At 47.7% G+C, this 18,265-nt stretch overlaps 1 protein-coding gene across 1 annotated transcript; it reads right to left on the bottom strand.

The window, feature by feature from the left end:
* Nucleotides 1–1,862: 1,862 nt before the first annotated feature.
* On the bottom strand, nucleotides 1,863–17,766 carry BEST4 (bestrophin 4). Its single transcript, XM_075321105.1, has 8 exons — nucleotides 17,615–17,766; nucleotides 11,423–11,751; nucleotides 10,844–10,998; nucleotides 9,569–9,646; nucleotides 8,526–8,660; nucleotides 8,360–8,440; nucleotides 8,089–8,243; nucleotides 1,863–4,774 (listed from the first exon to the last, which is right to left on the bottom strand). Exons 1-8 carry the CDS (start codon nucleotides 17,764–17,766, stop codon nucleotides 4,342–4,344), a joined length of 1,518 nt encoding a protein of 505 aa, XP_075177220.1. The 3' UTR covers nucleotides 1,863–4,341.
* Between the last annotated feature and the right edge of the window lie 499 nt (nucleotides 17,767–18,265).

Here is an 18,265-nt window from a genome sequence, read left to right as displayed (position 1 = left end):
CTTACAAAAATCTTTTGGCCAAAACAAAATCTGATGGCTGTGTGTGTGACACGGTGTTCAGTGTGAAGGGTTAATGTGTGATTGGTGCGGCTGTAGTGCAGAAGTGACGTTTTTCCAAGAGTGGCGGGAGACTGTGGAAGATTCGTGGGCTGGAGGCGGAGCTGGGGTGGAGGCGGAGCTGGGGTGGAGCCTCAAGGGGGCCCCGAACTTTTGCCAGTATGGGGCCCTGAAATTCCTAGTGGCAGCCCTGCATAGATGTATACAGTCATAGAACCTGACATACATAGATACACATCATGCATACAGATACAGACACATTATACATATTATTATTATGGAGCAGCCGGCAGCAGCCTCCTCCCCTCCCCTGCTTGCCTCCGTCCCGCACCTCCTGGGTATGTGGCTGTGTAGGGTGCTGTATGCCGGCCGTCACCTTAGTAGACATGTCCACACACAGAGCATTTACGGCCTTGTCTCCTGGCAATGAAGAGGCCGGGCTGCCACTAATTCTTTTTGTGTCCCGGCCATATCTACTAAAGTGACAGCTATTACGCAGGGTGCCAAAAAAAACCAGGCGGCCCTGTACCACTGCTGAGAGAGCAGCTTGGGGGGGTATATGTACCCCAGCCCAGCCTGTCCCCGCCTGTGTGCCCCCTGTGTGCTGAGCCATGTATCTAACTAATCCCATCATGTGTGATACTGTCTGTTGAGCTGCTGTAGCTAATCCTCTCAGGTGTGATACTGAATTAAGCCTCCTTCACATGTCAGTGTTTTTCCGGTATCTCTGATGACAACGGCAAGTACAAGTCTATGGGTCGGAGACGTCCAGCGCACAGAGGGCAGCAGTGTGCAATGTGCTGCACGGGTTTAACATCGCAAAGTACAGGAGATCTCTACTCTAGTAGTGAAAACCACTGATGACTGATGGTAAAAATGGGCACGGACTGTACACTGATGACCCCGGCTCAAACACTCATGACCCCGGCTCAAACACTGATGACCCCGGCTCAAACACTCATGACCCCGGCTCAAACACTCATGACCCCGGCTCAAACACTGATGACCCCGGCTCAAACACTGATGACCCCGGCTCAAACACTCATGACCCCGGCTCAAACACTGATGACCCCGGCTCAAACACTCATGACCCCGGCTCAAACACTGATGACCCCGGCTCAAACACTCATGACCCCGGCTCAAACACTCATGACCCCGGCTCAAACAATGATGACCCCGGCTCAAACACTGATGACCCCGGCTCAAACACTGATGACCCCGGCTCAAACACTGATGACCCCGGCTCAAACACTGATGACCCCGGCTCAAACACTGATGACCCCGGCTCAAACACTGATGACCCCGGCTCAAACACTCATGACCCCGGCTCAAACACTCATGACCCTGGCTCAAACAGTCATGACCCCGGCTCAAACACTCATGACCCCAGGTCCACACATTGACGACCCCGGTCCAAACACTGACGACCCCAGTCCAAACACTGACGACCCCGGCCCAAACACTGACGACCCCGGCCCAAACACTGACGAACTCCGGTCCAAACACTCACATGCCCAATCTAAACACCGACGATCGCGGTCCACGCATTGACGACCCCGGTCCCATTTTTCCCGCACGTGTGAATGAGGCTTGAGCGTCTTCCTGCTCTTTGTGCGGATCACACTGCCACCTGCTGGTGAATATCAGAGCTGCAGTCTCCGGATTCTTTTGTACTTCAGGAAAATAAACAAAGAATTTATAACATTTTTGAAGTTAAAGTTTATTTGAAAAAAAAAAAATATTAAAAAACATTTCTTCCCACAAACAAATTATTTGTAGAAACGAGAGAGAAATAAGAAGCTGAATAACAAATCGTCTCTGTGTTGCCGGACGTCTCCTGAGGCTCCTCAGATCATGTACATTATAATCTCCAGCAAATTTACTGTGATGAAAAGACACCTGCAGCCGCTTATTACAGAAGACTCCCCCCGAACCTGCACCACAGCCCCCAACACCGCCGAAGTACGAGCCCCTGTCTGCACCCAAGGGGCTGATTATTCTGATATTAAATACAAAAAAATCTAACTCTTCTGCCTCAATATATCAAAACAATGGGCGGACAATAAGAGGGGCTGATATCAGTCACACATGTAATGTCTGGGGTTATATCAGCACTGGAGCGTTATAAGGGGCTGATATCAGTCACATATGTAATGTCTGGGGTTATATCAGCACTGGAGCGTTATAAGGGGCTGATATCAGTCACACATGTAATGTCTGGAGGTTATATCAGCATTGGAGCGTTATAAGGGGCTGATATCAGTCACATATGTAATGTCTGGAGGTTATATCAGCACTGGAGCGTTATAAGGGGCTGATATCAGTCACATATGTAATGTCTGGAGGTTATATCAGCACTGGAGCGTTATAAGGGGCTGATATCAGTCACATATGTAATGTCTGGAGGTTATATCAGCACTGGAGCGTTATAAGGGGCTGATATCAGTCACATATGTAATGTCTGGAGGTTATATCAGCTCTGAAGCGTTATAAGAGGGCTGATATCAGTCACATATGTAATGTCTGGGGTTATATCAGCACTGGAGCGTTATAAGAGGGGCTGATATCAGTCTCACATGTAATGTCTGGGGTTATATCAGCACGAGCGTTATAAGGGGCTGATATCAGTCACATATGTAATGTCTGGAGGTTATATCAGCTCTGAAGCGTTATAAGAGGGCTGATATCAGTCACATATGTAATGTCTGGGGTTATATCAGCACTGGAGCGTTATAAGAGGGGCTGATATCAGTCTCACATGTAATGTCTGGGGTTATATCAGCATTGGAGCGTTATAAGAGGGGCTGATATCAGTCACATATGTAATGTCTGGAGGTTATATCAGCACGAGCGTTATAAGGGGCTGATATCCGTCACATATGTAATGTCTGGAGGTTATATCAGCACTGGAGCGTTATAAGGGGCTGATATCAGTCACATATGTAATGTCTGGAGGTTATATCAGCTCTGAAGCGTTATAAGAGGGCTGATATCAGTCACATATGTAATGTCTGGGGTTATATCAGCACTGGAGCGTTATAAGAGGGGCTGATATCAGTCTCACATGTAATGTCTGGGGTTATATCAGCACGAGCGTTATAAGGGGCTGATATCAGTCACATATGTAATGTCTGGAGGTTATATCAGCTCTGAAGCGTTATAAGAGGGCTGATATCAGTCACATATGTAATGTCTGGGGTTATATCAGCACTGGAGCGTTATAAGAGGGGCTGATATCAGTCTCACATGTAATGTCTGGGGTTATATCAGCACGAGCGTTATAAGGGGCTGATATCAGTCACATATGTAATGTCTGGAGGTTATATCAGCTCTGAAGCGTTATAAGAGGGCTGATATCAGTCACATATGTAATGTCTGGGGTTATATCAGCACTGGAGCGTTATAAGAGGGGCTGATATCAGTCTCACATGTAATGTCTGGGGTTATATCAGCACGAGCGTTATAAGGGGCTGATATCAGTCACATATGTAATGTCTGGAGGTTATATCAGCTCTGAAGCGTTATAAGAGGGCTGATATCAGTCACATATGTAATGTCTGGGGTTATATCAGCACTGGAGCGTTATAAGAGGGGCTGATATCAGTCTCACATGTAATGTCTGGGGTTATATCAGCACGAGCGTTATAAGGGGCTGATATCAGTCACATATGTAATGTCTGGAGGTTATATCAGCTCTGAAGCGTTATAAGAGGGCTGATATCAGTCACATATGTAATGTCTGGGGTTATATCAGCACTGGAGCCTTATAAGAGGGGCTGATATCAGTCTCACATGTAATGTCTGGGGTTATATCAGCACGAGCGTTATAAGGGGCTGATATCAGTCATATATGTAATGTCTGGGGTTATATCAGCACTGGAGCGTTATAAGAGGGGCTGATATCAGTCTCACATGTAATGTCTGGGGTTATATCAGCATTGGAGCGTTATAAGAGGGGCTGATATCAGTCACATATGTAATGTCTGGAGGTTATATCAGCACGAGCGTTATAAGGGGCTGATATCCGTCACATATGTAATGTCTGGAGGTTATATCAGCACTGGAGCGTTATAAGGGGCTGGTATCAGTCACATATGTAATGTCTGGAGATTATATCAGCACTGGAGCGTTATAAGAGGGGCTGATATCAGTCACATATGTAATGTCTGGAGGTTTACAGCAGCGCCGTCTACCAGAACGTCTATCTCCTAGTTCTCCAGGATAGCAGGCAGTGGTGATGATATTTTCCGGGGGGTGTCGCAGGGTCCCGGCTAGTTAGGGTCTTCAGCACTCCGCTTGGTCGGTCTCGATGTTTTCCTCGGAAGGTTCATCCACGGTGATGAGGATGTTGGGGGTCTTTGGCTGTTCCATCTTTTTCTGTCTCTCAGACGCCTCCAGACGTCGGGGGAATCTGGACACAACTTTGGGGGTCGGCGGCTCACTGGCCCGACTTTCCCTTTCATCCTCGGTGGTCTCCTCCTCATCAATACGCCCGTCAGGGTCCAGGTCTGTGTAACGGGTGTTGGTGTTGGGGGAAGGAAATCCGTCCCCTCTGAAACGGACAAGTTGGCTTCTCACCCCAAGGCCCTTAAGATTTTTCATGCCAACTGCAGGGGACGCGGCAGAAGAGAAGAAACGGCTGAGCATCGGGGTGCGGGCCCGCGGGAGGTTGGGGGTGGCCGCCACCTGCTGACTCTGCTCCGGGTCCATGTCAATGCTGGAATAAGAAAGACACACACATCTGCCATGCTGACACTACAACTCCCAGCATGTCCTGAAAGCCGCAACTACGGACAGATACATTGTAACAACCTCGTCTGATGGGAGGAGCTGCTGCGCTGACACATTGTAACAACCTTGTAACGGGAGGAGCTGCTGCGCTGACACATTGTAACAACCTTGTCTGACGGGAGGAGCTGCTGCACTGACACATTGTAACAACCTCGTAACGGGAGGAGCTGCTGCACTGACACATTGTAACAACCTCGTCTGATGGGAGGAGCTGCTGCACTGACACATTGTAACAACCTCATGTAACGGGAGGAGCTGCTGCGCTGACACATTGTAACAACCTCGTAACGGGAGGAGCTGCTGCACTGACACATTGTAACAACCTCGTCTGATGGGAGGAGCTGCTGCAATGACACATTGTAACAACCTCATGTAACGGGAGGAGCTGGTGCGCTGACACATTGTAACAACCTCGTAACGGGAGGAGCTGCTGCACTGACACATTGTAACAACCTCATGTAACGGGAGGAGCTGCTGCACTGACACATTGTAACAACCTCGTCTGATGGGAGGAGCTGCTGCACTGACACATTGTAACAACCTCATGTAACGGGAGGAGCTGCTGCGCTGACACATTGTAACAACCTCGTAACGGGAGGAGCTGCTGCACTGACACATTGTAACAACCTCATGTAACGGGAGGAGCTGCTGCACTGACACATTGTAACAACCTCGTCTGACGGGAGGAGCTAATGCGCTGACACATTGTAACAACCTCATGTAACAGGAGGAGCTGCTGCACTGACACATTGTACCAACCTCGTCTGATGGGAAGAGCTGCTGCACTGACACATTGTAACAACCTCGTCTGACGGGAGGAGCTGCTGCGCTGACACATTGTAACAACCTTGTAACGGGAGGAGCTGCTGCGCTGACACATTGTAACAACCTCGTCTGACGGGAGGAGCTGCTGCGCTGACACATTGTAACAACCTTGTAACGGGAGGAGCTGCTGCGCTGACACATTGTAACAACCTTGTCTGACGGGAGGAGCTGCTGCACTGACACATTGTAACAACCTCGTAACGGGAGGAGCTGCTGCGCTGACACATTGTAACAACCTCGTAACGGGAGGAGCTGCTGCGCTGACACATTGTAACAACCTCATGTAACGGGAGGAGCTGCTGCACTGACACATTGTAACAACCTCGTCTGATGGGAGGAGCTGCTGCGCTGACACATTGTAACAACCTCGTCTGATGGGAGGAGCTGCTGCGCTGACACATTGTAACAACCTCATGTAACGGGAGGAGCTGCTGCGCTGACACATTGTAACAACCTCGTAACGGGAGGAGCTGCTGCACTGACACATTGTAACAACCTCATGTAACGGGAGGAGCTGCTGCACTGACACATTGTAACAACCTCGTCTGACGGGAGGAGCTAATGCGCTGACACATTGTAACAACCTCATGTAACAGGAGGAGCTGCTGCACTGACACATTGTAACAACCTCGTCTGACTGGAAGAGCTGCTGCACTGATACATTGTAACAACCTCGTCTGACGGGAGGAGCTGCTGCGCTGACACATTGTAACAACCTCATGTAACGGTAGGAGCTGCTGCGCTGGCACATTGTAACAACCTCGTCTGACGGGAGGCACTGCTGCGCTGGCACATTGTAACAACCGCATCTGACGGGAAGAGCTGCTGCACTGACACATTGTAACAACCTCGTCTGACTGGAAGAGCTGCTGCACTGATACATTGTAACAACCTCGTCTGACGGGAGGAGCTGCTGCGCTGACACATTGTAACAACCTCATGTAACGGTAGGAGCTGCTGCACTGACACATTGTAACAACCTCGTCTGGCGGGAGGAGCTGCTGCGCTGGCACATTGTAACAACCTCGTCTGATGGGAGGAGCTGCTGCACTGACACATTGTAACAACCTCATCTGACGAGAGGAGCTGCTGCGCTGACACATTGTAACAACCTCGTCTGGCGGGAGGAGCTGCTGCGCTGGCACATTGTAACAACCGCATCTGACGAGAGGAGCTGCTGCGCTGACACATTGTAACAACCTCGTCTGATGGGAGGAGCTGCTACACTGACACATTGTAACAACCTCGTCTGATGGGAGGAGCTGCTGCGCTGACACATTGTAACAACCTCGTCTGATGGGAGGAGCTGCTGCACTGACACATTGTAACAACCTCATCTGACGGGAGGAGCTGCTGCGCTGACACATTGTAACAACCGCATCTGACGGGAGGAGCTGCTGCGCTGACACATTGTAACAACCGCATCTGACGGGAGGAGCTGCTGCACTGACACATTGTAACAACCGCATCTGACGGGAGGAGCTGCTGCGCTGACACATTGTAACAACCGCATCTGACGGGAGGAGCTGCTGCGCTGACACATTGTAACAACCGCATCTGACGGGAGGAGCTGCTGCGCTGACACATTGTAACAACCGCATCTGACGGGAGGAGCTGCTGCACTGACACATTGTAACAACCGCATCTGACGGGAGGAGCTGCTGCACTGACACATTGTAACAACCGCATCTGACGGGAGGAGCTGCTGCGCTGGCACATTGTAACAACCTCGTCTGATGGGAGGAGCTGCTGCACTGACACATTGTAACAACCTCATCTGACGAGAGGAGCTGCTGCGCTGACACATTGTAACAACCTCGTCTGGCGGGAGGAGCTGCTGCGCTGGCACATTGTAACAACCGCATCTGACGAGAGGAGCTGCTGCGCTGACACATTGTAACAACCTCGTCTGATGGGAGGAGCTGCTGCGCTGACACATTGTAACAACCTCGTCTGATGGGAGGAGCTGCTGCACTGACACATTGTAACAACCTCATCTGACGGGAGGAGCTGCTGCACTGACACATTGTAACAACCGCATCTGACGGGAGGAGCTGCTGCGCTGACACATTGTAACAACCGCATCTGACGGGAGGAGCTGCTGCACTGACACATTGTAACAACCTCGTCTGATGGGAGGAGCTGCTGCACTGACACATTGTAACAACCTCATCTGACGGGAGGAGCTGCTGCACTGACACATTGTAACAACCGCATCTGACGGGAGGAGCTGCTGCACTGACACATTGTAACAACCGCATCTGACGGGAGGAGCTGCTGCACTGACACATTGTAACACTCAGCAGAGGAGTGTTCAGTTCTCTGTATTTCTATTCACAGGCAGCAAGCAGTGATCTTAAAAGTAGTAAGGAATTGAAACATAAAATAGTAGCGACTGGCGTCCGCCGTCCTCACCGCATATCGAAGGTGGAGCCCATGAAGGAGGGTTTGAGGGTCTCGGCGGCGGTGGCGAGGGTGTATGGCGGCAGAGCGCTCTGCTCGTCCCAGTACTTGTCTTTCCCCATCGGTGGCAGGTTTTGGTACATGTCATCCACAGAGAGGAGGGAAACCTATAGGACAAAGGGAGGCGGTGAGTGCGGTCAGTATGGTGAGTGCGGCGAGTACGGAGAGTGCGGCGAGGCGCAGATGGGGCCGCAGACCTCACCCCTCCCCCATCAGCCATCACCTGCAGATTTCTGTCTATGAGTCTGTTGGTCTCAAAATCATCATCGTCTTCTCCGAAGGGATTGATGATCTGCTCGGCCACCTGGAAAATAGAGAGTGACGTCACTGAGCACCAATATGGCGGCACAACGAGGGGGCGGGGCAGAGGAACTGACGAGGTCACAAACCTTCAGCCACCCGAAATAGAAGAAGAACTCCAGCAGCGCATAGATGGGGACATAAATGTCCAGTCGGGACACTACGAGGAACTGACGACCAATAAGGCAGGAGGCGAAGAACACGTACACGGCGATGGTGACCACCTGTGGGGAGGACATCATACTGCAATATACCTGTACTGGAGACTACAACTCCCATCACACTAATGATGTGCCCTCAGCAGAATAGTGACCACAGCTCTCGAGGATAGGACACGATGTAATAGCAGAATAGTGACTGCAGCTCTGGAGGATAAGACCTGATGTAACAGCAGAATAGTGACTGCAGCTCTGGAGGATAAGACCTGATGTAACAGCAGAATAGTGACTGCAGCTCTGGAGGATAAGACCTGATGTAACAGCAGAATAGTGACTGCAGCTCTGGAGGATAAGACATGATGTAACAGGAGAATAGTGAGTGCAGCTCTGGTGGATAAGACATGATGTAACAGGAGAATAGTGAGTGCAGCTCTGGAGGATAAGACATGATGTAACAGGAGAATAGTGAGTGCAGCTCTGGAGGATAAGACATGATGTAACAGCAGAATAGTGACTGCATCTCTGGAGATGACTGGAGGATAAGACACGATTTAACAGGAGAATAGTGAGTGCAGCTCTGGAGGTGACAGGAGGATGAGACATGATGTAACAGCAGAATAGTGACTGCAGCTCTGGAGGTGACTGGAGGATAAGACACGATTTAACAGGAGAATAGTGAGTGCAGCTCTGGAGGTGACAGGAGGATAAGACATGATGTAACAGCAGAATAGTGACTGCAGCTCTGGAGGTGACTGGAGGATAAGACACAATTTAACAGGAGAATAGTGAGTGCAGCTCTGGAGGTGACAGGGGGATAAGACATGATGTAACAGCAGAATAGTGACTGCAGCTCTGGAGGTGATTGGAGGATAAGACATGATGTAACAGCAGAATAGTGACTGCAGCTCTGGAGGTGACTAGAGAATAATACCTGATCCTTCTCTCTTGATGGATATGTTACTAATCTAACTGACCTGCGTGTAGACGAGGGGGACGCTGATCCAGTCATAATGGAAGAGCATGCTGCACTTGGCGCGGTATTTATTCAGCTCCTGAGGAGACAGAAGTGAGGAGAACATTATAACGACACTGATATAAGATATAACGGGAGGGAAGATAACGGTTATTAATCATTATTATTACTTTAGCGCCTGTGACTCCAATGCAAAATCTGTAACAAACAAAATATTCTGCGTCCTTTGTATCTCGGCTCGGATACCGGACAAGAGGAAGGTTTGTGCCCCTCAGCAACGTCTGCGCCCCACAAATAAAGGGACCCCCAGGATCTCATGGGTTCTCCTTTATTATGGGTCACAAATACTTCTCTCCAGTTCTCAGCCTCGTCCCAAAAAGCAATGTCCATACCATCAACCTGGATAATGGCAGCTACAGCGCCCCCTACATGGCCAGCCGAAGAGCCACCCACAATGCAACCTCAGTGCCCCCCACAATCAAAACTGCTGCAGTGCCCCCACAATATCAGCCGCAGTGCCCCCACAGTACCAGCCACAGTGCCCCCACAATACCAGCCTCAGTGCCCCCACAATACCAGCCGCAATGCCTCAAAATACCAGCCACAGTGCCCCTACAATACCAGCCGCAGTGCCCCCACAATACCAGCCGCAATGCCTCAAAATACCAGCCACAGTGCCCCTACAATACCAGCCGCAGTGCCCCCGCAATACCAGCCGCAGTGCCCTCACAGTATTACCCGCAGTGCTACCACAATACCAGTCGCAGTGCCCCCACAATACCATTCACAGTGCCCCCACAATACTAGCCACAGTACCCCTCAATATTAGTCGCAGTGCCCCGACAGTATCATCCACAGTGCCCCCATAATACTAGCCGCAGTGCAGCCACAGTGCCCCCAGAATACAAGCTGCAGTGTCCCAACAATACCAATAGCAGTGCCCCCACAATACCAGCCACAGTGCCCCTCAATACCAGCCGTAGTGCCCCAACAGTATCAGCCACGAGGCCCCCACAATACCAGTCGCAATGCCCCCTCAGTACCAGCCGCAGTGGCCCCACAGTACCAGCCGCAATGCCCCACAAGACCAGTCGCAGTGCCCCCACAATACCAGCCGCAATGCCCCCACAATACCAGTGCCCCACAATACCAGCCGCAGTGCCCCCACAATACCAACCCCAGTGCCCCAACAATACCAGTCGCAGTGGCCCGACAATACCAGTCGCAGTGGCCCCAGAAAACACACATATACTGTATATAACCACACAGAACTCACGTCCATGAGGAGTTTCAGGGCGATGTCGTCCCTCACTCTTCCATCCCTCCGAGCCTGAGCCACCAGGTTTGTGAACCACACGCAGGGGATCCAATACTTATTAAAGTCTGATGATAAACTCTCAAATTTCTTCAGCTCCTCGTGGGTCATGAATCCTAAAAGAAAAAGACATCGTCCTCAAAACCAACAGAAATCGATCCCCCGAGCCTCCCCCGAAGCTTCTGGAGGTGATGCCATAAACACCAGGATCACAGGGATCAGGAATAGATCTACCTGGGATCTCTCACCCTCGGTCTATCACCCCTGACGACCCATGACCTTTACTGAACTTCTGCACACCCGGCGCGTTTTAACCCCAAATTATCTCACACGGCTTTGTCTTATTCCCCTAAATGCAAGCACGACCTTCACGACCAAAGTTACACCCGGTGACCATCTATTATCCAGTGACCGGGTGTCTATGGTCCAGTGACCGGGTGTCTATGGTCCAGTGACCGGGTGTCTATGGTCCAGTGACCGGCGGTCTATGGTCCAGTGACCGGCGGTCTATGGATCCAATAACGTGTGAATAGATCCCACCTGCTTCTACTATATGTTCCATTGTTGGAAATCTCTTCAGCACACGGACACTGACGGATCTCAGGATCAGCACCGACGACAGGTTGGCGTAGCGGATTAGGGTGCGTCGGAGAAGACGCCCTCTCTCATCTCCTCCATGGACATTGCTGGACACCACACACATGAGCTGATCTGGCAAAGGGATGCTGGTGTACTGGTCCCACCAACGTTTCATGACCTGCGTGACGTAGAAACCCAGGACGAAGGGAAGAGGGATCAGCTTGCTGTTTTCATTGCAGTAATCTGCAACCTTCGCAAATATGATCTTCTGATGCTCTGTTAGAACCAGTCTGCCCATAAGAAAGAAGAAAGCAATCAGATAAAAGGAAAACTCCACTACACAGATGTCCATACACTAACAGTTTGGGTTTTTTTTTTTATAAAAATCTCCAAAATACTTGATTTTTCCTCACAGCCACACAAATAAATAACACAATTCTGTCTGCAGCCACCACTAGGGGGAGCTCCCTGTATATAGAGATACATGATAAGATCCTGTCTGCAGCCACCACTAGGGGAAGCTCCCTGTATATAGAGATACATGATAAGATCCTGTCTGCAGCCACCACTAGGGGAAGCTCCCTGTATACAGAGATACATGATAAGATTCTATCTGCAGCCACCACTAGAGGGAGCTCCCTTTATACAGAGATACAAGATAAGATTCTGTCTGCAGCCACCAAAAAAGGGAGCTCCATGTATATAGAGATACATGATAAGATCCTGTCTGCAGTCAACACTAGGGGGAGCTCCCTGTATACAGAAATACAAGATAAGATCCTGTCTGCAGCCACCACTAGGGGGAGCTCCCTCTATACAGAGATACATGATAAGATTATGTCTTCAGTCACCACTAGGGGAAGCTCTCTGTGTAAAGAGATACATGATAAGATTCTGTCTGCAGCCACCTGCAATCCTCAGTATCGGTATTATTCTGTGTATATATATAGTGCACAGTACCACTCCTCCTGTCCTGTATACTGGGTGTAATCCTCAGTATCTGTATTATTCTGTATATATATACTGCACAGTACCACTTCTCCTGTCCTGTATACTGAGTGTAATCCTCAGTATCTGTATTATTCTGTATATATACACTGCACAGTACCACTCCTCCTGTCCTGTATACTGGGTGTAATCCTCAGTATCTGTATTATTCGGTGTATATATACTGCACAGTACCACTTCTCCTGTCCTGTATACTGGGTGTAATCCTCAGTATCTGTATTATTCTGTGTATATATATAGTGCACAGTACCACTCCTCCTGTCCTGTATACTGGGTGTAATCCTCAGTATCTGTATTATTCGGTGTATATATACTGCACAGTACCACTTCTCCTGTCCTGTATACTGGGTGTAATCCTCAGTATCTGTATTATTCTGTATATATACACTGCACAGTACCACTCCTCCTGTCCTGTATACTGGGTGTAATCTTCAGTATCTGTATTATTCTGTATACATACACTGCACAGTACCACTCCTCCTATCCTGTATACTGGGTGTAATCTTCACTGGTCAGGTGGTCGACCGCCACCATGCCGTGCACGCCCAGTGTGGTTTGCAAATTCCTTCTGTAGCCATCAAAATTCAGTTTGGTGCTTGTTCACACACAGCCACCACCTCCTGCTCCAAGGCATCATTATTTAAACACCACCTGCCTGAACCTTGTTCCGCCCTCATCCATGTTTGCTGGTCTGGCACTGTGAGGGCCAGTCCTGACATTGTGCTGGTGTGTGTGGTTCTGCCACACACACTGGCACCTGGGCTGCCTTTATTCGCGGTTGTCAGTCCTGGCAGCATAAGTGAAAACTGTGGAAAAAGAAAGCGCAATAGGGTCTTACCCCAATATATATAGGGTGAAGCAAAGAATAATCCTACTCACCAATTCGGGTTGTGACAGTCACAACACCTATAGCAGCATGTAACACCAAGTCCCGGCAGCGGTCCCCAAGAGGCAGATAACAGAGAGTAGTAGAGAATGGGTTTCACAGCCGCGCCAAAAGACTACTGGATTCTTCTCAGATTAATGTTTCTTTTATTTCATAACAGGTCAAGTCTACGCGTTTCAGAAGGACACAGCTCCCTTCTTCAGGACAAACCAGCAAAGAATCATCAAATCAAGAGATTTGATGATTCTTTGCTGGTTTGTCCTGAAGAAGGGAGCTGTGTCCTTCTGAAACGCGTAGACTTGACCTGTTATGAAATAAAAGAAACATTAATCTGAGAAGAATCCAGTAGTCTTTTGGCGCGGCTGTGAAACCCATTCTCTACTACTCTCTGTTATTAGTCCTGGCAGCATGGGAGCGGTTCAGACATGTCTCAGGTAAGTGGTGTCTCCATATGGTCCTGCTCATTATATGAGACCTTTTGGTACATAATAATTTATAAATATAGCGTTAGGGACCCCCCTATAGAGATTTGCCGTGACGGGGCAGGGGGGCTCAAATCATTGATCAATCATTTGCAAAAAATCTCATTGAATTTTTACAGTAGGAACGAATTTGTGAATAATACACTTTTTATTTCTTCATTGTTGCATGCCATTCATAAGCAGTGCTGGCTCCCCTCCTTTTTGGGTGTAATCTTCAGTATCTGTATTATTCTGTATATATACACTGCACTGTACCACTTCTCCTGTCCTGTATATTGGATGTAATCCTCAGTATCTGTATTATTCTGTATATATACACTGCACAGTATCACTTCGCCTGTCTTGTATACTGGGTGTAATCCTCCATATCTGTATTATTCTGTATATACACACTGCACAGTACCACTTCTCCTGTCCTGTATACTGGGTGTAATCCTCAGTACCTGTACTATTCTGTATATATACACTGCACAGTACCACTTCTTCTGTCCTGTATACTGGGTGTAATCCTCAGTACCTGTAGTATTCTGTATATATACACTGCACAGTACCACTTCTTCTGTCCTGTATATTGGGTGTAATCCTCAGTACCTGTAGTATTCTGTATATATACACTGCACAGTACCACTTCTCCTGTCCTGTATACTGGGTGTAATCCTCTGTATCTGTATTATTCTGTATATATACACTGCACAGTACCACTTCTCCTGTCCTGTATACTGGGTGTAATCCTCAGTACCTGTAGTATTCTGTATATATACACTGCACAGTACCTCTTCTCCTGTCCTGTATACTGGGTATAATCCTCAGTATCTGTATTATTCTGTATATATACACTGCACAGTACCTCTTCTCCTGTCCTGTATACTGGGTGTAATCCTCCATATCTGTATTATTCTGTATATATACACTGCACAGTACCACTTCTCCTTTCCTGTATACTGGGTGTAATCCTCAGTATCTGTATTATTCTGTATATATACACTGCACAGTACCTCTTCTCCTGTCCTGTATACTGGGTGTAATCCTCCATATCTGTATTATTCTGTATATATACACTGTACAGTACCACTTCTCCTGTCCTGTATACTGGGTGTAATCCTCAGTATCTGTATTATTCTGTGTATATACACTGCACAGTACCTCTTCTCCTGTCCTGTATACTGGGTATAATCCTCAGTATCTGTATTATTCTGTATATATACACTGCACAGTACCACTTCTTCTGTCCTGTATACTGGGTGTAATCCTCAGTACCTGTATTATTCTGTGTATATACACTGCACAGTACCACCTCTCCTGTCCTGTATACTGGGTGTAATCCTCAGTACCTGTAGTATTCTGTATATATACACTGCACAGTACCACTTCTCCTGTCCTGTATACTAGGTGTAATCCTCAGTATCTGTATTATTCTGTATGTACACTGCACAGTACAACTTCTCCTGTCCTGTATACTGGTGTAATCCTCAGTACCTGTAGTATTCTGTATATATACACTGCACTGTACCACTTCTCCTGTCCTGTATACTGGTGTAATCCTCAGTACCTGTAGTATTCTGTATATATACACTGCACAGTACCACTTCTCCTGTCCTGTATACTGGTGTAATCCTCAGTACCTGTAGTATTCTGTATATATACACTGCACAGTACCACTTCTCCTGTCCTGTATACTGGTGTAATCCTCAGTACCTGTAGTATTCTGTATATATACACTGCACAGTACCACTTCTTCTGTCCTGTATACTGGTGTAATCCTCAGTACCTGTAGTATTCTGTATATATACACTGCACAGTACCACTTCTCCTGTCCTGTATACTGGTGTAATCCTCAGTACCTGTAGTATTCTGTATATATACACTGCACAGTACAACTTCTCCTGTCCTGTATACTGGTGTAATCCTCAGTACCTGTAGTATTCTGTATATATACACTGCACAGTACCACTTCTCCTGTCCTGTATACTGGTGTAATCCTCAGTACCTGTAGTATTCTGTATATATACACTGCACAGTACCACTTCTCCTGTCCTGTATACTGGTGTAATCCTCAGTACCTGTAGTATTCTGTATATATACACTGCACAGTACAACTTCTCCTGTCCTGTATACTGGTGTAATCCTCAGTACCTGTAGTATTCTGTATATATATACACTGCACAGTACCACTTCTCCTGTCCTGTATACTGGTGTAATCCTCAGTACCTGTATTATTCTGTGTATATACACTGCACAGTACCACCTCTCCTGTCCTGTATACTGGGTGTAATCCTCAGTACCTGTAGTATTCTGTATATATACACTGCACAGTACCACTTCTCCTGTCCTGTATACTAGGTGTAATCCTCAGTATCTGTATTATTCTGTATGTACACTGCACAGTACCACTTCTCCTGTCCTGTATACTGGTGTAATCCTCAGTACCTGTAGTATTCTGTATATATACACTGCACAGTACCACTTCTCCTGTCCTGTATACTGGTGTAATCCTCAGTATCTGTATTATTCTGTATATATACACTGCACAGTACAACTTCTCCTGTCCTGTATACTGGTGTAATCCTCAGTACCTGTAGTATTCTGTATATATACACTGCACAGTACCACTTCTCCTGTCCTGTATACTGGTGTAATCCTCAGTACCTGTAGTATTCTGTATATATACACTGCATAGTACCACTTCTCCTGTCCTGTATACTGGTGTAATCCTCAGTATCTGTATTATTCTGTATATATACACTGCACAGTACCACTTCTCCTGTCCTGTATACTGGTGTAATCCTCAGTATCTGTATTATTCTGTATATATACACTGCACAGTACAACTTCTCCTGTCCTGTATACTGGTGTAATCCTCAGTACCTGTAGTATTCTGTATATATACACTGCATAGTACCACTTCTCCTGTCCTGTATACTGTTCTAATCCTCAGTACCTGTAGTATTCTGTATATACACTGCACAGTACCACTTCTCCTGTCCTGTATACTGGTGTAATCCTCAGTACCTGTAGTATTCTGTATATACACTGCACAGTACCACTTCTCCTGTCCTGTATACTGGGTGTAATCCTCAGTACCTGTAGTATTCTGTATATATATACACTGCACAGTACCACTTCTCCTGTCCTGTATACTGGTGTAATCCTCAGTACCTGTAGTATTCTGTATATATACACTGCACAGTACCACTTCTCCTGTCCTGTATACTGGTGTAATCCTCAGTATCTGTATTATTCTGTATATATACACTACACAGTACAACTTCTCCTGTCCTGTATACTGGTGTAATCCTCAGTACCTGTAGTATTCTGTATATATACACTGCACAGTACCACTTCTCCTGTCCTGTATACTGGTGTAATCCTCAGTATCTGTATTATTCTGTATATATACACTGCACAGTACAACTTCTCCTGTCCTGTATACTGGTGTAATCCTCAGTACCTGTATTATTCTGTATATATACACTGCACAGTACAACTCCTCCTGTCCTGTATACTGGTGTAATCCTCAGTATCTGTATTATTCTGTATATATACACTGCACAGTACCACTTCTCCTGTCCTGTATACTGGTGTAATCCTCAGTATCTGTAGTATTCTGTATATACACTGCACAGTACCACTTCTCCTGTCCTGTATACTGGTGTAATCCTCAGTACCTGTAGTATTCTGTATATACACTGCACAGTACCACTTCTCCTGTCCTGTATACTGGGTGTAATCCTCCGTACCTGTAGTATTCTGTATATATATTGCAGTACCGCTCCTCACCTGTAGATGATGCTCAGTAAGGCATAGCAGAAGGAGAAGACGAGCAGCTCCTTGTACAGTAACTTGTAGATGCTTCCTTTCCAGCGGAAGAGCAGTTTGGAGAATCCACCAAATCTGGCATTGGCCACTTCCAGGGTATAAGAAACCGTCATTGTGTCTCCTGCCACAAAGTGAAGAAGATGAACTTCCCATCTGTGAATATCCTCCCCCCATGCTGATGGTTTCCCTGCAGTACTTTAATCTTTGGATACAGGAGCCCGGTCTCCAGCGTCTGTAGGAATGGTGCCCATGTTGTAGTTTGGGTGGGCACCTTGACCTCTGCTCCCAGTCTCCGGTATCTCAGCCTCCGGTGGATACACTGCGGAGTGTGACTTACCTCTAGGTCCCAGGAGCGCAGCTGCCGCCGGCCCGCAGCTCACCAGGGCCTTATATAGGGATGGTTATGTGCTTGCATCCTGATTTATTGCCCCATAATGTTGAGTACAGATTAATCCGTGTGCACACATCGCCTCGGATCCGCTGGTTCTCACGCACCGAGGTGAAAGATGGCGGCGGAGTGAGAACAGAGCTTCTTCTGAGGATGCCAGCGTTACAAAGGTTCATCCTCTGGCATCGCATCTTCACTTACACATGATTCTGACAGGTGGGGTG

Source organism: Anomaloglossus baeobatrachus, chromosome 8, assembly GCF_048569485.1.
Source record: "Anomaloglossus baeobatrachus isolate aAnoBae1 chromosome 8, aAnoBae1.hap1, whole genome shotgun sequence".
Taxonomy (NCBI): domain Eukaryota; kingdom Metazoa; phylum Chordata; class Amphibia; order Anura; family Aromobatidae; genus Anomaloglossus; species Anomaloglossus baeobatrachus.
Note: the sequence above shows the minus strand (reverse complement) of the source record. Positions and strands in the feature narration are given on the sequence as shown.